The 17,995-nt window shown below is 39.3% G+C and overlaps 1 protein-coding gene across 3 annotated transcripts in view; it reads right to left on the reverse strand.

The window, feature by feature from the left end:
• MARCHF6 (membrane associated ring-CH-type finger 6) overlaps positions 1-13,624 on the reverse strand; it is a 48,932-nt gene extending 35,308 nt beyond the window's left edge. The window contains exons 1-4 of one of the 3 annotated variants that reach the window (XM_048076398.2): positions 13,504-13,624; positions 9,605-9,701; positions 8,680-8,753; positions 7-150 (exon numbers count right to left, since the gene is read on the reverse strand). In XM_048076398.2, coding sequence (XP_047932355.1) covers positions 7-150; positions 8,680-8,753; positions 9,605-9,701; positions 13,504-13,522 — 334 coding nt within the window. In that variant the 5' untranslated portion in view covers positions 13,523-13,624. Of the gene's footprint in view, positions 1-6; positions 151-8,679; positions 8,754-9,604; positions 9,705-10,381; positions 10,547-13,503 lie in introns of those variants that run through there. The other 2 variants (XM_048076397.2, XM_066992574.1) reach the window with 2 other exon arrangements.
• Positions 13,625-17,995: the final 4,371 nt, after the last annotated feature.

Below are 17,995 nucleotides of genomic sequence, written 5' to 3' on the forward strand. Positions count from 1 at the left end.
ACTTACATGCAGTAAGAGGTACTACTCCCAACCACGCAAAGGCCACAAGTGTATAATGAAACCAGTATCGTATTGCTGTGCCAATACTCGTAACCAGTCCAGCAAAGATATCTTGGATTGGAAGCCGTGAAGGCATATCTGGGGAATAAACTGTAGAAAAGGCACTTATGAAACAGCTTTTCCTTTAAAGAAGCATTTTTGTGAAAGTCCTGCCAACTACAAAATGTTTGTACTTGACAAAAAGCCTACTGTAAGAAAAAGCATATTCTATAGATTCCCAACAGATCACTCCAAGTAACAAAAAAGTCATGACACATTTGTTACATTGTGTACTGAGTTCAATAGGAAAATTAATAGGTTCCATGCTAGTTTTTAACTAAGTTTTCTTCATAGCTTTATTACATCAATTGCAGAGTCTAATTATCTCAAAATAAGCTCATGCCTGCAAGAAAAAGCAGATGCTGAATTCAGTAGTCCTCCAACTCAATATTACCTGAAAGAGATGTTAATTACAAATCTAGTTCAACAAAAGAGCAGATGGAACAAGATAAATTACAAATTTTGCATTCTGTCAATTTATTTGTGCTAGATAATTTAGGTTCCACTTGCCATCCAACAGCACAAAATCTAGCAAAGTGAAAGCACAGAAAAAACAGGAAAAATTCAAGGCAACCTATTAAGTATCTAAAGATGCTGAAATTTATGTAGAAAGGCTTTTACTTTCAATGGATATAAATTTCTACTAAGGTCACACCTATTAAGGAACATGAAACAAGTCTCTTAGTCTACACAGACATTTTTATAATAGCAAACTTTCTCAACTTTTTTAAGTCAACACATACGTATTACATAAACCCCACCATATTCAAAAGCCAAGAACAAGAGTGACAAGGTTTTTTCTTTTGCTTTCACTTTTATTACCATAGTCAGTACATAAAAAGCTGCCTGATAGGTCATTAATGTTGACCATATCTTCACTTTTATCAAATTACCTCTGATATCTCTACATGTAACCTATCCTTCCCCAAATGGTATGAAAATATGAAACCATATTTTTCAGATTACAGATGCTGATTACCTAAAGTTTTCATTATGCATTAAACAATTAGCAGAAATCTATTTCTAATAATTTCATTACATTTAAATAGCTCCTACACACTTATATGGATGCCAAGAAGTCTTAATGTACAGTATTGATACCGGACTTGAACAAAGAAGACAAACTACAGTTAACTGTACAGACACTGATGTTTAACGGTTATGTTGAGAACAGCTGAACTTGGAGACTTCAATACATTTAACCACTAGACTTTTTTTTTTTGCTTAAAAAACGAACAAACAAACAAAAAACAACCATGACATACTTTTAACCACATAAATGATGTCGATTTTTTTAAGAACTAGAAGGGAATTTTTTCCTTCCTTCTCATACAATCCTTTGACTTATAAGTCTGAGAAACACTGCTTCATGAAATCCACCTGCATCTCCCTTTTCTCTAATGAACATCCCTGCTACTTCTACCTGCATTCTTAATCACCCTTTTACTAATCTCAGAGAGAAAGCCCCTACGTGAGAAGACCTTTTTTCTCTCTAGGGATATTCCCCCAAGTTTCTGTATTGTAAAGAGAAGAAGGAAACACAGTAGAGCAGTATCAATATGCCAAAGAATGTGGAGTTTGGTGCATTCCAACAATGTGTGGATTGTATTTGACTGAAGTAACAGCAAAACAGTAAGACAAATGTTAATGGGTTTTAATTTTCAAAGGTTCTGGTAAAGAAATAGAAGACTAAAATATAATGCTAGGGAAGCACAGGTCTGAGAACACAGAGCAGCAATTCAAAAGCAGGGCATGTGTTTTGATGTCTACCAATTTACAATTTGGTAGTACCATAGAAAATACTAATTAAAGACTTACTAACGATCACTCAGCTCATAGTGAACCAACATTCTTGATACTTTAAAAAGCGGATGAGCAGACATTTGTTAAGGGTACTGAAAGAACAGTTACCTGATGTTCATGTGTCACAGATTTATTATGTCACTTGGACAAAACTGAACTCAGCAGATACTCTGAAGCTTACTTTTATAATTTTCAAAAAACATACTTGGATCAATTCTCTGGAACGCCAAAAGAGGCCACAATGAAAATATTAACTATGCATTGATGATGTAATTGTTAGAGAGAAGTTACAATGGCTAAAAAACAAAAACGTGTTTTAGGAATTACTGAAAACTCATACATTACAGTCCCCTCTGTGAGTGAAGATGCCCATCCTCAGTAAAGTTCAGTAAAGCTGCAGTAGCTATAAATGCTAATAATTCTATATGCTAATTTTGCTAAAGGCTTTAGAATTATTACTCAGCATTCAGATAAATGCAGAATTTAGCTCCTACTCAGAGGAGTTAAGCTACATCCCCCAAATCTTAACAGTTTGGTGATTCTTGATGATGCCAGGAGCTGGGTGGGTGGGTGCACAGAGCAGTGTTGTATTTCTCTACTTTGCCACACCTCAGAATATGTAAAGCTTCTACTGCTATTTCTAGCTCCTTTCAACTTCTCTTCCCCTTTGAACCATCCAAACAGAAAGGTAAAACAAACAGTCCAGGAAGCTAACAAACTAAAGGGTGCTCAGTTACTTCCCTATTTACATATACATTTGTTGAAATGATCCCTATCTAGTATTTTCATTCCTGTTTTACTGAGATCTGTCCAAATCATGCCCACCTAATGAAACCAGAGAAAAAGCCTACTTTCATTATTGCCCCCTATTATCAACTCCTGCAACACATTCAGGAGTTTCCCAATTTTGTACCTCATGTTTGGTGTGTGTGTGTAAATCTCAGATGAATTTGGGTTAATCATAATTCACAGAGCAGAGAGAAAAAGAACGTGGGCGGCTGCTGAGTGACTACCACTCGATTCCACCACTTCAAAAGGACGCAAGAACCATGATGAGAAGATAGAACTCTTCCTACACCACTCAGGTAGGTGAAATGTAAAAATTCCTAGCACAACAGGAACCCCTAGTGTGCAAACATCTGTAGCACTGAAGTTTTCTACCAACGATTTTCACAGGCAATCCCCCCGCTTGTGTCTGTCATTTGTATCTGTTTTTCTCTCCACATTCCATTTCCCACCACCAGTGCACGGCCCAAGACTTTGCCCTATTTACATCCTCCTCAATTTCTTTCTCATACTTGTCCTCCCATTCCTTCCTCCATCCCATAATTCCCATCCTAATATCTTTCCTAAAACTGTTTGAGAAGTCAATCTTCTGAGTTATTTTACCACAGTTCCTCCAAACAAAGATTTCTGCACTAGAGAACATTGAAGCAATATTTTTTTCTTACATTTCTAGCGTGAAATTCAGATTTTGGCTGAGCATGAGTTTTCACAGCTTTAGCTCAGCTTTTTTGAGCTGTCAATGCCATGGGAGCACAACCAGAAGCTTCTTGGACTCTCAGGTCACACTTGTGCACTATAACGGCTATTTTACTTGCAGAGTACTAGATTTGTAGATTTAGTTTTTTTTTATTTTTATTTTTTCCTGCAATCCTAATGTCTTCAGGAACATAAATATTAATTTTCCTTCTCCAAAGCAGACGGCTCATGCCAGTAATCTTGTAACGGGTACTAGACTGACATCAATAAAGTAGGAAAAATACAAGGCAGTCTTTAGAAATTTTCCTTCTCCCAGGTAAAAAAAAAAAAAAAAAAAAGTAAGAAAGCAGACAATGATTAGAAAATGACTTTTCAGGGAAGCAGGCTATCAATAAATTTCAGCTGACAAAAAATCCACAACACAAAAGTGGAAAAGAATTCCCAATGCTCTAGCTTACCAAAGTGACTGATACTTTCAGATTTATTGCAGGAAGCATTCTTAGCATTCCCATTTCCTCTGAGGCTATTTGGCAGAAGCACCACACAACTGTGTTTTGACAAACACAATAGGGGTAATCTGCTGAATCTGAATAATTCCCAGTAAACTTAACAAGAAATAAAACAAACTAACACTTTCCATTTAACCTCTCCTTCCCAGCCTGTTCCAAGTACCAGAAGTTAATCCAAAAGAAAACTGTACTGCACACACAATTTTCCTTCCAAGGAGATAAAAAGGGTGGGGGAAGCAGCAGCAGTACAATCCCTGTACAAACCTACCTCCACAAAGAATCATCAGCAATTTTAAACTGATACCAAAGCAACTGTCCAAGAATCTCCCTGCGTCCTAAGGGCTTACTCCCAGTGAATGAGAAAATGAGAACAGGTTGTGCAGGTTTAAGCATGCTACAAGCTTGTTCATCTCCCCCACTTATGGCTAGTTCTGACACAAGGTAGTAAGTGGCTGATTTGTGAAGCACTCAAAACAGTTCCAGAGAACTCAGATATACGATCATTATGAGCTAACAAAATACAACGGAAAGTTATCTGTGGCTTTCATGCTGTTGGCCAGCAGCGTTCTGAAAATGCAAATCTTTCCCTAGAAGGAATTAATGATCCTGAATGTTTTTTTGCCAGTTTATATTATACCTACGGATTTCATGCCTCCTACGAGTTTCTTCCTACAACACATCATCTTACTTTTCACTGAGGGAAGCAGAGCTGCATAAAGAAAAGCAACACTCCTCAGACATATGCTGTATCAAAAAAAAAAAACCACTACTATTTATTATGAAGGCTCAAATGGTTTTAATAGTTTTATTTTTCCTCACAGCTGTCACAATGCAATTGTATCCTATTTCATTTCTCACACTTCTCCCATCTGAGTCAGCCTATTTATCTGCCCATAACCTAAACAGATGCGTGCCCAGCATGGAAGAAAGCAGAACACCTTACTTTGCTTAGATAAAACTGTCATTTAGCGTATTTCATAAAATCTCCACACTTAAACAGCCCTCTTACGCACAGATTTCCCAACTACCATTTCTTCTGTAAGTCATTTGTATACCACCTCAATCATCCTTGTGCCCTGACTGTGAAAGTCTATATAAATCATAGTGTAAAAAAGGCATGTTTTACGTTCTTGAGATGTACACAGACTTTGCTCCAGACTCCCAATGCAAAGTGAGAAAAACGTCACCCCTTCTCGTGCAAGCCACAACCCTAACAAAATGTCTGAAATTAAGAATCTCATGAATTTCAACTGTATGTTCATTGTGCACCCTGGAACTGCCAGCGGATACGCTGAATTCCGTATCCACTTGTAGTATTTTGTGTTTCAGAAATTTGTATTTCCAAACTAGACTTTCTAGACAGGTTGAGGATATGGGCTACTGTGTTAGTCTGCCCAAACGACCAGGTAAAAGAATTGTTCCATTATATCCTTCCATGAAATCTTAATTACTGTAGATAACGAGCCCAAGAAAACGGGTCACTCACTTCAGTATTATCATATAACTCTTCACAGATCATTTTGTACAAAGATACAAAAGCGAATACAAAGATCCAACAGTTTGGAGCTTAATAAATTAAGTACTACAACTAACAACATGCAATTACTAAGCAATGCTCTTGCATAAGCTACTTAAGAACATGAATATACAATCACGTTTTAACAATTTTGCAGTGATACCTATTTTTCTTTGCCATAGTCTATGAACCTTGAATTCTTTCACATTATGCTAGACATGCTAGTCACATCCAGAAGGTTTTAAGACAATCTAAACAAGTATAAAGGCTAATGGATTAATTAGAAAAACAAGCAAACAACCTTATATATTCAATGTGGAGAATCTCAGTCTGCTACAGGACCACTCAGGAGCCCAATCTAAATGATTCACAGGAATAAATAGTTCCCGAGCCAGCAAACTTTTATACTAACATTTACATGTGTTTGTAACTGTTTTCTGTTTAAATGGCTTTAAAATGGCTTTTTTAGTTTAAATGATTTTAAACTAAAAGAGGATATATTTAGATTAGATATAGGCAGAAGTTCTTTACTACAAGGGTGGTGAGGCACTGGCACAGGCTGCCCAGAGAAGCTGTGGATGCCCCATCCCTGGAGATGTTCAAGGCCAGGCTGGATGGGGCTTTGGGCAACCTGGTCTGGTGGGAGATGTCCCTGCCCATGGCAGGGGGTTGGAACTGGGTGATCTTTAAGGTCCCTTCCAACCCAAACCATTCTGGGATTCTCACATATGAACAAAGGCGGGAAGCAAGAAAGAGAAAGAACAGTAACAAATTAGGATTACAACAATACAAAAAACAAACTCCAAGTGTATGCAAACCTTGAATTAGTAACTTTCCATGCATAAATCAAAAGCTTATTTCAGATTATGATTTATAAACTGAAGAACATCTTCCGCACATAGCTTCCTTCCATTTTGCAGCATTCGTATTTACTAAGCTTGCAGTGTCACATCCACCATTTATCAGCAATGCAGCTGTGTAGAAAGCAAAGGGATCAACCCATCCAGATCTGTAGCCGAGTATCAGACTAGTCTACCTCTGTATTTGTATTTCTGAAGATATTTATGTTAATGTTACGTTCTACAGAAAAGAAACTGTCTCCTCATGGGAAATAGAGCTTCACTTTTCATGGATCAGTGCATATGAATATTTAGTGTGACATCAAGAGAAGTGCATCCCAGCACATCACAAAGAAGAAATTATGTATGTGGGGAGGAAAAGAATATAGAATAGCTGCTTTTCAAAATCTCAGGAAGAAAACGTACAAGTTAAAAATGAACAAACTCGTTGGCATCATTCAAAAATAATACAACTCTTAAAAAAAGATAGCTTTGGACAAACTCATAATTTGAAGAACAGCAAAAAATGAATGAATTTTAAAATATATAAACTTTAGCTTCAAAGTGTGCGTTTGAAAATCAGGCCATTTGCCTACATGGCCAAACACTTTAGAGAATGACGCTATTATTCAAAAGAAAAATCAGTTCTTTGTGCCCCTTCCAAGATGCAGGCTAAACCTCCTACTCTCTTCTTCCTTCCTTATGAAGGCTAACAAACCCAGCAGTCCAGGTGCTAAAGAAGTCCCAAGATGTTACAGAATGTAAAGATAGTGAAGGACTTAAAGAATATACACACCGGGAATATTTTATGAATACCCCACACACTCTCTTATATAGCAAAGGGTCATTTTTGCCAGAATGACAGCAACAGCCTCAATAAGCAAATCAAGCTAAAATAAAAGAGGAGTTGCTGGTATTACTGCACAATTAAATTTCCTCAACTTAGTGCCTGCCAGCTGAAGCACGGATACTGATTACACGTGTTCATTCCACCACATGCCACGGTGAATTAACTGCTAAGTGTTTTAAACCTGGCACAGTTATAGGCCAGATCCATCTGCATTTTGGATGACAGGCGTATACATCAACCACAACTCCAATTCCATCTCTGCCTTGCCGTTCTCCCTCCAGAATCTGTGACTATTTTCCAGATCCCACAAGCAGATCCAGTTTCCAAACTGCACATCCAGATTATCCTCCAAATGCAGAGGGATAAGAGAGACTAAGGAACGTGTAATTGCATTAATTTTATGTGCGAGGGAAATGATGGAACAAGACATGCTGTGTAGAGGAGCAGAGAAATCTGTGCTAGGTACCTGACATGTGCTACCACTGTGTGCAGTCTGGTAGGAAAAAAAAAAAATTTTTTTGTTTTTGGTAATTTGTGCAATGTGGGATGCCAAGAAGTAAACGTTACCCACTGAGGGTGCTAAGTCTGGGGAGCAACCAGTGCGTGACACAGGAAGATAAATAAACCCTTGCTATAGGCTGAATGACGAGGATCTTTTTAACTGGGACCAGCCGCACTGAAAGGGAGCTTTTATTTTGATTGTACCAAATGCCTAAAATACTCAAACCTCAACATCTTTCCCAGCTCAAGACTGCTTTTACAGTGCAGATACTGGTCAGTCAAAAAAAAAATAATTATACATCTGCACTGTGAAGAGCCAAGTTCAGCAGTTATAAAGAATAAAATGGCACAAATGAGCTTGATGAGAAAAATATGTAGCATACGCAAAAATCACTTTACCTGTTCAACAGTTAATAAGTTGGCAATACCAAATAATGAGCCTAGCCTGTCACAAGGCTAAAAGGCCCTGCTGAGTTCTACTATTGTTGGTCAAAATATAATTAAGAATCCTATTGGGAACTATTTAGAGATGTAGTCATTTTGATGACTAACGTATTCAGCTGAATCTAACATAACAGGTGATGTAACACTGGGTAAATACTGCACCTTGAGTGCAATGCAAGTGGAGTAATTATTGTTTACATTATCTGTCAAAACCATTTGAAGTGAAACTGACAGAAGTCATGAAGCAGTATTCCAGGCAGACAGTTCAAAGGTAACTGAAAGCTGTGTTTCAAATCGGAATTTTGCTGTGATTTCACCTCAATATTCAGAGGTCCAAACACTCAAATTTATCAATAAAGCTGAAAACACACCATACACTGTAATGCTGACTACAGAAGAATGGGACTGAGGCAGTCAGGAAAGGTACGAAAAAAAGACTTCTATTATGGCTCACGTAACATTATGAAAGCACCATATTACTTAAACAGTCTGCAATAATAAGAGCTGCAATTCAAACAAGAATTCAGAAATTAAACAATTACTTTGGATCTAGCATGCTGAATGAAAAGACTTCACAAATACTAAGAGAAAAAGAAATGAAGTTCCGAAAAAACAGAACCAGTCAAACATACTTACTTGGTGTGAAAGCAAATCTGTGCTTACATAATTCACAGTACTCTTTTCTGCTGTGTTTAAGCCACTGAACTAAGCTGCAACAAAAAGTGATCCCATTAATACATGCTATTGCATCTCTTCGCTTTCCCCTCCATTACAAAACCCACACCAATTCTCTACTTTCAAACATAAAGAATATTGGTATTATCAAGGAGGACTTAAACTAGCATGGTTATTAAGTCCATTTAGGCCACAGAAGTTTCAAAAGTGAAAAAGATGAGCTGACTATGAGAAACAATGACATGTCTTCAATTACATAACTTACACAAAGAACTTACATTGTCAGTAATGTATGTCATTGAAAAGGCTGACAACTCAGAGCATGTATCCTCACACGGACACCAATCCTTAAATATTTCAAGATATGACACACATACACATGATGAAGATTTTACACCACTGTATTTGTGAAAGAATGACTAGTAAAATACAATCAAAAAGAGAGTGTGCATATACGTGTGTGTTATAGACCAGAATTAGTTTTTATTTTAGCATTTCCCTAACTGAACGTATACCTCAAAATTTTGTTCATTTTATTTTTTGGTATGAGGTCAGGTATTCTTTTTCATTCAGAATTATAAGCAGATAGAAAAAAAACAGCATACTGATTTGCCTGCTTTTAGTTTTCTGCGGGTGTGTGAGCACAACTGTAGTCTGAAACACATGTAACTATTAGTACTTCCTTTTTGCATACAATTACTAAATTCTTTGTGAACTATAGTGAACCATCATGTTAAAAAACAAAAACACCACACTTTAATATGCTTTTTCTCTGAAAATTGGCTTTTCTTACTAGTTAACATGAAGGCTTAGGAAGTACCGTTTTTAGAAATATGTTAATACATTTCATTAAAAAAATGAGCAAACAAAAAAAGACAGAACTTACCATTCCTGATGAATAAATTTAATACTGCCAGTACACACACATGGATGATACAGGGGTTTCTCAGGTGTTCCTTCAGACCGACAGACTCTGCATATATCTGCTGAGCAGGACATAAAGCTTATTATTCTTCTGCTTAAAGAATTCACATTTACATAACAAATTATACACTACAGAAACGTTGCCATGTAGCAAGATGAAGCCAAAGTAACTTAAAGTGAAAAAGGCTGGAAGATAGATTTCATCTGGTAGAAGACATGAAGACTCAGACCACCAGAAAAAAAAAAAAAAACACACACACAAAACAGGAACATTATCTCCCTGATCATTTCATTAAAACAAAACAAAACAAACAAAAACATGTAATAAGGCAGTGTGTTTTTAAGATTTCTAGCATATACACACCAATATGTAGATATGTAGGGGTACTCTGCATAAAAACAGAAATTAATAATAAAACATCTGAAACAACGTCTAGACTGGTAAGGATAATCCTCCTGCAAGCGGCTATAAACTTCAAAATGGAATAATTCCATCTGAGTTTTGAACAAGTTAAACAGAGGCTGAGCAGAAGAGATTTACCAATGACTAACAATTACTTAAGACATTTACCACTATTGAACCTCTTTGATGAAAGAGAAAGAAAACCAAACATAATGAACGTGAATAGCTATTTTGTAAGTTTGTTACTTAAGTTGAGTAAGGCCACCACAAGCACATTCAGCACCACATTGGTGCTGCTACAAGCAGGCACAAGGAGTACTTCCACCAGAGCCATACCAAGCAATGTCATGCTGCTGCAAACACCACGAGCCCCCAGTTTCCCCAAGAAGCGAAGGATTCCTTTTTCTCGCAGAGGGTGCTTCCAGGTGACTGCCCACGGCAGCTCTCTCCAGCTTACGGCCAGGGTAGAACCTCTAGCTGCTGCAGACCCACCTTCCTCCAGCACTCTTTAACAGGGCTACTTCCCCACGGCAGGTTGACAACTCACAGGTTGAGCAGCCTTGTAAAGGGTCAGGCCAGCACTAGGGCCAGCACCCTACACACGACGGGGCAGATGGAAAACGTGAGAACCAGCAGCTACACTGGTTTAAACTGGCGTGAAATTGGTGCCTTAAGGATGCTCTTTGACAGCACAGAAAGCAATTTAAAGCATATTGCCTGACAGACCCCCAGAGCTCTCTGAACCCACCCATTAATGGTCCATTGGCTTTCTCAGCAGAAACTGCTGGGAAGAACAGAGCTTTCTTTACTGAAAATAGATGAATTCTTTATTAGGGAAAGGATTTCCTTCTTCTGTTAGCTTACTAAAGTAAGTTAAGACTATATTTTAGGTTTTCAAAGGATACGAGAACTTCTAGATATTCCCACTTGTTTCATAAATCCAAATAAGCACAAAAGTAACAATCTGGACTGTTAAGCAACACAACTTCAAATCAACAAACCCTGCTGAGGGTCAATGTGTAAAACTACACCTTACAACCCCTGTACTGTCACTTTCAGAGAAATTTCCAGTGTGTAACAGACGCTGTTTTTCTACTTGCACACACACTTGGCATCCTGTTAGTCATGTGTGCGTTCAGGAAATAATGATCTTGGGTAATACACTTCTTTTTTGAAAACATTTCTCTGCCCATCACATTTCTCTAATGAAATGCTCACCGCTGTAATACCCAAAACTGAAGATCAGGCTATTTAGCAAAAAAATGATTTAGCTAGAAGGAACAAGGGGTACCTGTTATCAGCAGACACTGCTATCTGGTGCTGTCAGGCGCTACAGAGGATCAGCTCCCACATCAAGCCCAAAGCAAAGAAGCTGCCCTTTAGGTCTGCCCATTACTATCCTCAACTGCCTCTTTTTTCTGAACTCTTACCATCCACTTAGTTTTCTACTAACTCTACAATACAGCTCAGTCAACCATCAATCCTACCAGAAACCCAAGGGCCATCATCAATGGACCAATATAATCATTAACAGGTTACCAACAGTTACTTAAAGTCCACTGGAAACATACAGCAGAAGTTGGGGCTCTGCCACACAATAAAGAGCCTGACTTTCCTTTTCCTTAAGTCACAAAGTCTTTTCGGCTGCTAGTGTTTAAAGCTTTCTAATTTTGGGAAGTCTCTCTGGTGTTTTGGCAAGTGCTATGAAATTCTAATAGTGGGAAATGAAGTTTGAAACTCCAGCAGAAGTCACCATGTTCTAGCAGTATTTATGGACAGTGAGTGTGAAGCCTATGTACTTTCTATACTACTATTTTTGAGCTTTTAAGGGTAACACTGACAAGAGTATAATATAAAACTTAAGGTGTTATATACAGTAATAATAAGTGCATATACTAAATATATTAAAAAAAAAAAAAAAAAAGTCTAAACTCCAAGTGCAGGGCACAGCACTAAGGTTTGATTACTGAAGACAATGCCCTAAAATGTAACTAACAACCCCGCTCTGTTCTCTCTTCCTGGTCTCACCGCCGGTCACCAGATTATGTCCTGTAGAAGTACGTGCGATCAAAGGCTACCACATTTAACAGCCTGTTACAAATAATCAACTACCTTTTTTGGCTTAAGTCCACCGAGACACATTTACAAACTACTGGAACGGTGGGAACTCAACTCGTCCTTTCTGAGAATCCACTTCACAGTTTGCTACAAACCAAGTTTTCTGGATGACTAGATGCCAAATACACAAAATCTCAACAGTCACTTTGTTAATTTAATCAGTTCATGTAACTGTGGGACTACAGAGGCTCAAGAGTTGCAGCAGTGTTAGAAGTTGTTAGATTTTAAGCACACAAATATTTTGATAAACCACCCGTTTCCACAAGTACTAAGTTTGTCTACAGCGTGACCCAATGGACATTCTGCAAAGGCATTGACTTACTTCATCCACTGTGTTTTCCCAGCTGTTTACCTTTCAATTCTCTCAAGTTGGAAAACCAAGCGACGCTAAGTAAAAAGCTACATTGAAAATGGTGCCTCATCAACTGAAACCAAGACGCTAATTTTTCCCTTGGAACTGTCCGGCCACCACAACGCGTATTTGTAGTTATTGCTTGAGATGGCAAGCAGAGCTCACGCGCTGCTAAGAAGCATAGCGCAGATCCTTTATTTGTTTTGGTTTATTATGAAAGTTCTGCACTGCCAGCTCCAACCGCACAGTTCCTCAACATCAGCTGGGCTGAAGGAACGTAACAATTGATTTCAAGTCAAGCAATGCCCCCAAAACGGGAACTATGCATTAAAAACACGTCACTGCAATCTCTCTGACAACTTTTTCAGCGTGATGTACTCATCTCTTGTAAAAGAGACAGGGAACCACCTGGGATCCTGCATCGCTTTATATTTTGGGTTTTCCGAGCAGGTTTTTGAGCAGTTAACTAGCTAACAGCTGCGTTAAGCTTGGCAGAAACGAGTAACAAAATAATAAAGGCACGGCAGCGAGGGGCTGCTGACAGGATTCCGACCGGGGCAGTAACTCACACACCCGCCAAGCTGCGGGGCCAGCTCCGGCGGGGCCCGGCGCATGTTTCGGGTCATCCCGTGCCCCGAGGCCCCTCACGGCCCCGGTGCCGAGCCGTGCCGAGCCGAGCCGCTCCCGCAGCGCCCCCCGGCCCCGCACCGGCGGCGGATACAGTTACAGTTACATAAGGGCAGCACGCCGCTCCCCCCCCCCCCCCCCGCCCGCCGCCATTTCGCGTCGCGCCCCCCGCAGCCACCGGGCACGGGCACGGAGCGGGGGGGGGGGGGGGGGGAGCCCCGTCAGCACCCCCGCGCTCGCTGCCGATCCCGGGGCCGGGCCGCCTGCCCTCCTCCCGATCCCCTTCACCCCCTTGGCTGTGCCCGGCTGGCGGTGCGGGCGGCGGGGAGCGCTGCGGAGAAGGCGGCGGGGATCGCGGTACCTTCCTCGGCGGTCTCCATCTTGCGCGGCTGACGCAGCGCCGGCCGGCCGGGTGGCGTGACCCGCGGCGGGCGGGGCGCCGTAGTGGGGCGGCGCGGGTAGAGCGCCGCGCTGAGCCGGGCCGTGCCGTGCCGCCTAGGCGGGCTGGAGGACTCGAGGGCGGAAGGCCTGCGCCGCTCCCGGAGTGCTAAGATGGACAAAAATTCACAAAAAGCCCCCCAAATTCAGGGGAATGTGACGGAGCGGGGTGGCTCTCCGGTAGTGAATAATTAAAGCACTTCAGCGTAACACACGTGTCCAATTTAGGTCTTCCTTCTGTCGTCCCTCTGGGAAAGGCAGGGGGAAAAACTCCCACTCAAAACTGAAAATCACTTTATTTTAAAAGCTCATTTTCATCCTCTCCTACTTATAACTGAAAATCAGGTTATTTTAAAAGCTCATTTTCATCCCAACAACTCATCCTAGCATATTAAAAAAGCGTCACTTCGGTACCAAAGAAACAACAGCATATTCAAATTGTCTGTACAGGAACACTTGATGAAAAAAACACAGAAAAAAACCAAACCAAAACCAAACCACACCAAGACACAGGGCAGTCCAGTTTCCACCTTCACTTGTGATTCCAACTGTATGGCTTCCAAACGTGCAACCTTTGTTGTTACTCACTTGCAATAAATACAAATTAAATGTCATTTACAAGTCCCTGAATTACCATTCACATTTAAAGACCATGGCAAAATATGTGTGTGTAATTCTCCATAATTAACACATGTAATTCTCCATAATTAATGCACATAGTTCTCCCAGTTTCAGTCTTCTAAGGTAGAGTGTTTTAAAATCAGATAAAAACTTTTGAAATGAGTAGCTAGCTACATGGTGCCAGGGAATAATTTCATTCCTGTCTTTATCTATCTATTCAGCCTTTTAAACTACTTAGCATCACATTTATACCATCTGCTCAGCAGTTGGAAAGAATTAATCCCCCAAATTTGTTCTTACCATGTGGTTCAGTATGGGCTACAAAATAGTTTACTGGTAAACATGAGTTGAAGGCAGCCCATTATAATTTAAACAGAAGAAAAATAAGTATTTTATTGTAAATTAAACTAAATCTCTCTGAACCTACTGTGTGTTTTTGATGAACATATTATTAATATGTGTCTATCCGGTAATATGTTGCCTGTTCTTCACCTGAGAAATACATACAGGTTACCTAATTTTTAATTTTTCATACAGAGGGGGATGTTAGGAGACTGTTATTTGTTTTTTAGTGTCATCAAGGTCAAGAATTAGTGTCAACAGGCTCTGAACAAACATACTGAAAAAAAATAAAATATCTGCTTCAAATAAGTTATAATCTGAGTAACAGAGGAAATGGGGAAATTTTATAGGTGGAAACCTAAGATAGTGATAGTTGTAATCCTGAATCACAGAAGGTCATGGCAAAAGGAAAGACATATTTAGAATGAGTGGGAGGAGTGGAAAAAGAAGTATTTTGAACATGGTCCTATTTTGGCAAAGCACTTATGTTTTGTGACATTTAAATGCTTAGAAAATATATTGTCTATTTTCAAATGCTCTCTGAAGAAAATACAAAATGAAAATTGAAAAATTGAAACCACACAGCATTTGTACTATAACATTTCCATCTTTTCTCCAATTTTAAAATAACTTCATGGAAATGATTCCCTTACGTTTTTAGAGTTGTTTTGAAAGTCTGCAGTATTGAAAAAGCCGAACAGCAAAAGCTAATGCTTTTCAGTTTGCTTCAGCTGAACATTTCAAAACCCATTTATTTTCTTAATCAGCTTTAAAAAAAAAATTGAAATCTTGTCCACTATTTCTATTTTAAATCACAGCTCCAGTCACTGAAGGTTCTCATTTGGAGGTGGCAGCAGCTTAACTTCCAGTGTGCTGTCCTAGTTCTTTTCCACAGGTGTCCACCCAACTCACCACAAAAATGGCTCAGTGTGATATAAACAGCAAGTTACAAAAATGTGGAAAACATGATGGATTATTTTAAAGAAAACCGAGTGGATTCTAGTCTATCTTAATAAATCAGGCAGCATCTGAGGTGAATAGGTATCTGGTTCCTGAGCACCTTACCAACCACCATGAGGGAGATCTAGAAAGAGTCCCCATGGCAGGGGAGAAGCTGTTAAGTTAAAAGTAGAGCAACCACTCTGATATACAGCATAAAGTACGTCCTACAGAAAGTTGCCATGACAAAATCAGAGAGTAAAAAGTTCTGTGAACTACTAAGACACTTGGTAAAAATAATTGCCACCACAGATCTTCCTGGTACACTGCAGAGTCTTTTGAAGGACACATGTCCTGATGACTGGCCATTTGGCCACAGTAACTCATAAAACTGCATCTACTAAGCAGGTATCTGCTGTGCCAGAGGATTCCTGACAGGGAAATGGAGAGAAGTAGTCTTACATGTACCGCACATGCAATAGCGTTTACTGCTACGTCAGGAGGATTGCTCAGGTTGTTGGATTAGCGTTTGAAGCTGGTTCTGAAGCCTCTGTATGGACCAATTTGCTTCCCTTCAGCTGGTGCTTGCTTCATGCTGAACCCAGGCTATAAGTAGTAGCTACCTGAGGTAGCAAACTTCCTGCATGAAAATGTGACTTTAGTTTCATGTTTTGCTTATATTCTATAAAATGCATAACAGAAATGCACCCAACATAAATTTAGGGATGAACATACTGGCCTAACACCATCAGACACAGCTGTGATATAGGCTCCAGATCTGCTTATTTAAGAAAATATTTCCGAGGGGACACTTGGCTGTGAGGTTTGTTTTATGGATTATTAAAAATAAAACCAAGAAAGAAATGATGCTAACTACTGTTTTCAGTGAGAGATGATGATTTTCTAGGGTGTAAAAAAACTGACCTAAAATGATGTTACAGGGTAAATCTCTGTTGAACAGATCTGACTGAGAGAAAACTCAAGGCTGTTCATCTATGTCTGGGTTTCAAGGAGCTAGATAATACTTGGATGACTGACAGATATCCATTTCCACGTATTAAAGAGGTATTCGCAGAACTTGATTCTTCTGAAAATGTGCAGAATGCACATCACCAAATTGCGTAGCTGAAGTGCAGAAGAGATCTTTTCACATGTATTTGTTACAGTGGATTTTCCGTGTAAAACAGGCCCTATCAACTTGATTGGGACCTCACTGTCGTGCCTAGTGTGGAGCCAATGGCTATTATTAATCTACCTAGGATTCAGAGTTCTGCGGGTGTTGTTGTTCTGCAAAGGACTCTCAACTTCAAAAAATCGCCTGCATTTGTCTTCCAGAATATCCCTTTCTTATCAACAGGAGTATCATTTAAGGCATATGCTTCTATACCTTACACACTCACATCAGTCTTATGTGAACCTTTTAGATAGTTCGATATGTGTGTCATTAGATTAGAACAATGATTTTTATTTTTTATTTTTGTATACTTCTCCTTGTTCCCCTTGATAATAGGGGTGTTGTGTGAAATGTGTTACATGTCAAGTGATTGCTTAAAAGTCCTTCTGAGGATGTTGGTTGTTCTATCTTTAAAAATCTGTGAAGATATCATTACAGATGACATCAGGTAGGGTTTATCCTCAGAATTTAGCAGGAGCAATCTTATTTTGGCAGTGACCTCTTTCTTGACCATCTGGTGTGGATATTTTCAGAGGTTAGGCCTACCAGCCAACTTAAATTGAAGTTAAAACCACATTTAAAGCTGTGAATGTTGCCAAAACAAGAATGTGTCTATTATGGAGAACGACCTTCATTCTACCCACATAGTCACTATAGATAGTTTTTACAAAGACACCTGTGTTACTGCCTCTGCTTCTCCTGCACTGAGTAGGAGGGAAATATGGAAGGGCTTAGATTTCTAATGACTTGTCATTACTTTTTCTCAAACATATGTAGCAACAAGAAACAGGGTGAGGGTTGTCTTGGCCAGGGAAAAGTGAACTGTAGTCCAAAGGTCAGAGTTATTACAGGTTGATCAGTCAATGACCTCTGTTTTATGAGGTCATCTGATTTCTGTATCTTTCCTTTCACTGTAGTTTCCACACTGAGAATTTGGACATAATAGCTAGCTTTGGTTTCTTTCCTTAAGGCAATAACACATTTATTGTGTATATTGCCTTTCCTGTAGGATTGGCAAACATAGTGAAGAAACCTCTTAATGTTTTTGATGTCTAAACAGGAGAACAAAGTGCTTGTCTCAGTGAGGTAGATTTTCAGTTGGATGACTGATATGGAAAATCAAACATTCAAAACTAAATTTTCTTGGCTCTTTGTGGATCAGTCAAATATTTTGATTTACGAGTTTTTGAATGCAGTCATGATGTAGATGGGCCTCTGCCAGGACCTCAGCCTAAAGGAGGAGTCATCTCACAAAGATGCTGATACACACAGAAATGGCAGTGCTTGGTATTTCTTTCTCACAGACTTGTCCTCAGATGATCTGACGAATTGAGAAGTT

This window comes from Anser cygnoides, chromosome 2 (assembly GCF_040182565.1).
Source record: "Anser cygnoides isolate HZ-2024a breed goose chromosome 2, Taihu_goose_T2T_genome, whole genome shotgun sequence".
NCBI classification, from domain to species: Eukaryota; Metazoa; Chordata; class Aves; order Anseriformes; family Anatidae; genus Anser; species Anser cygnoides.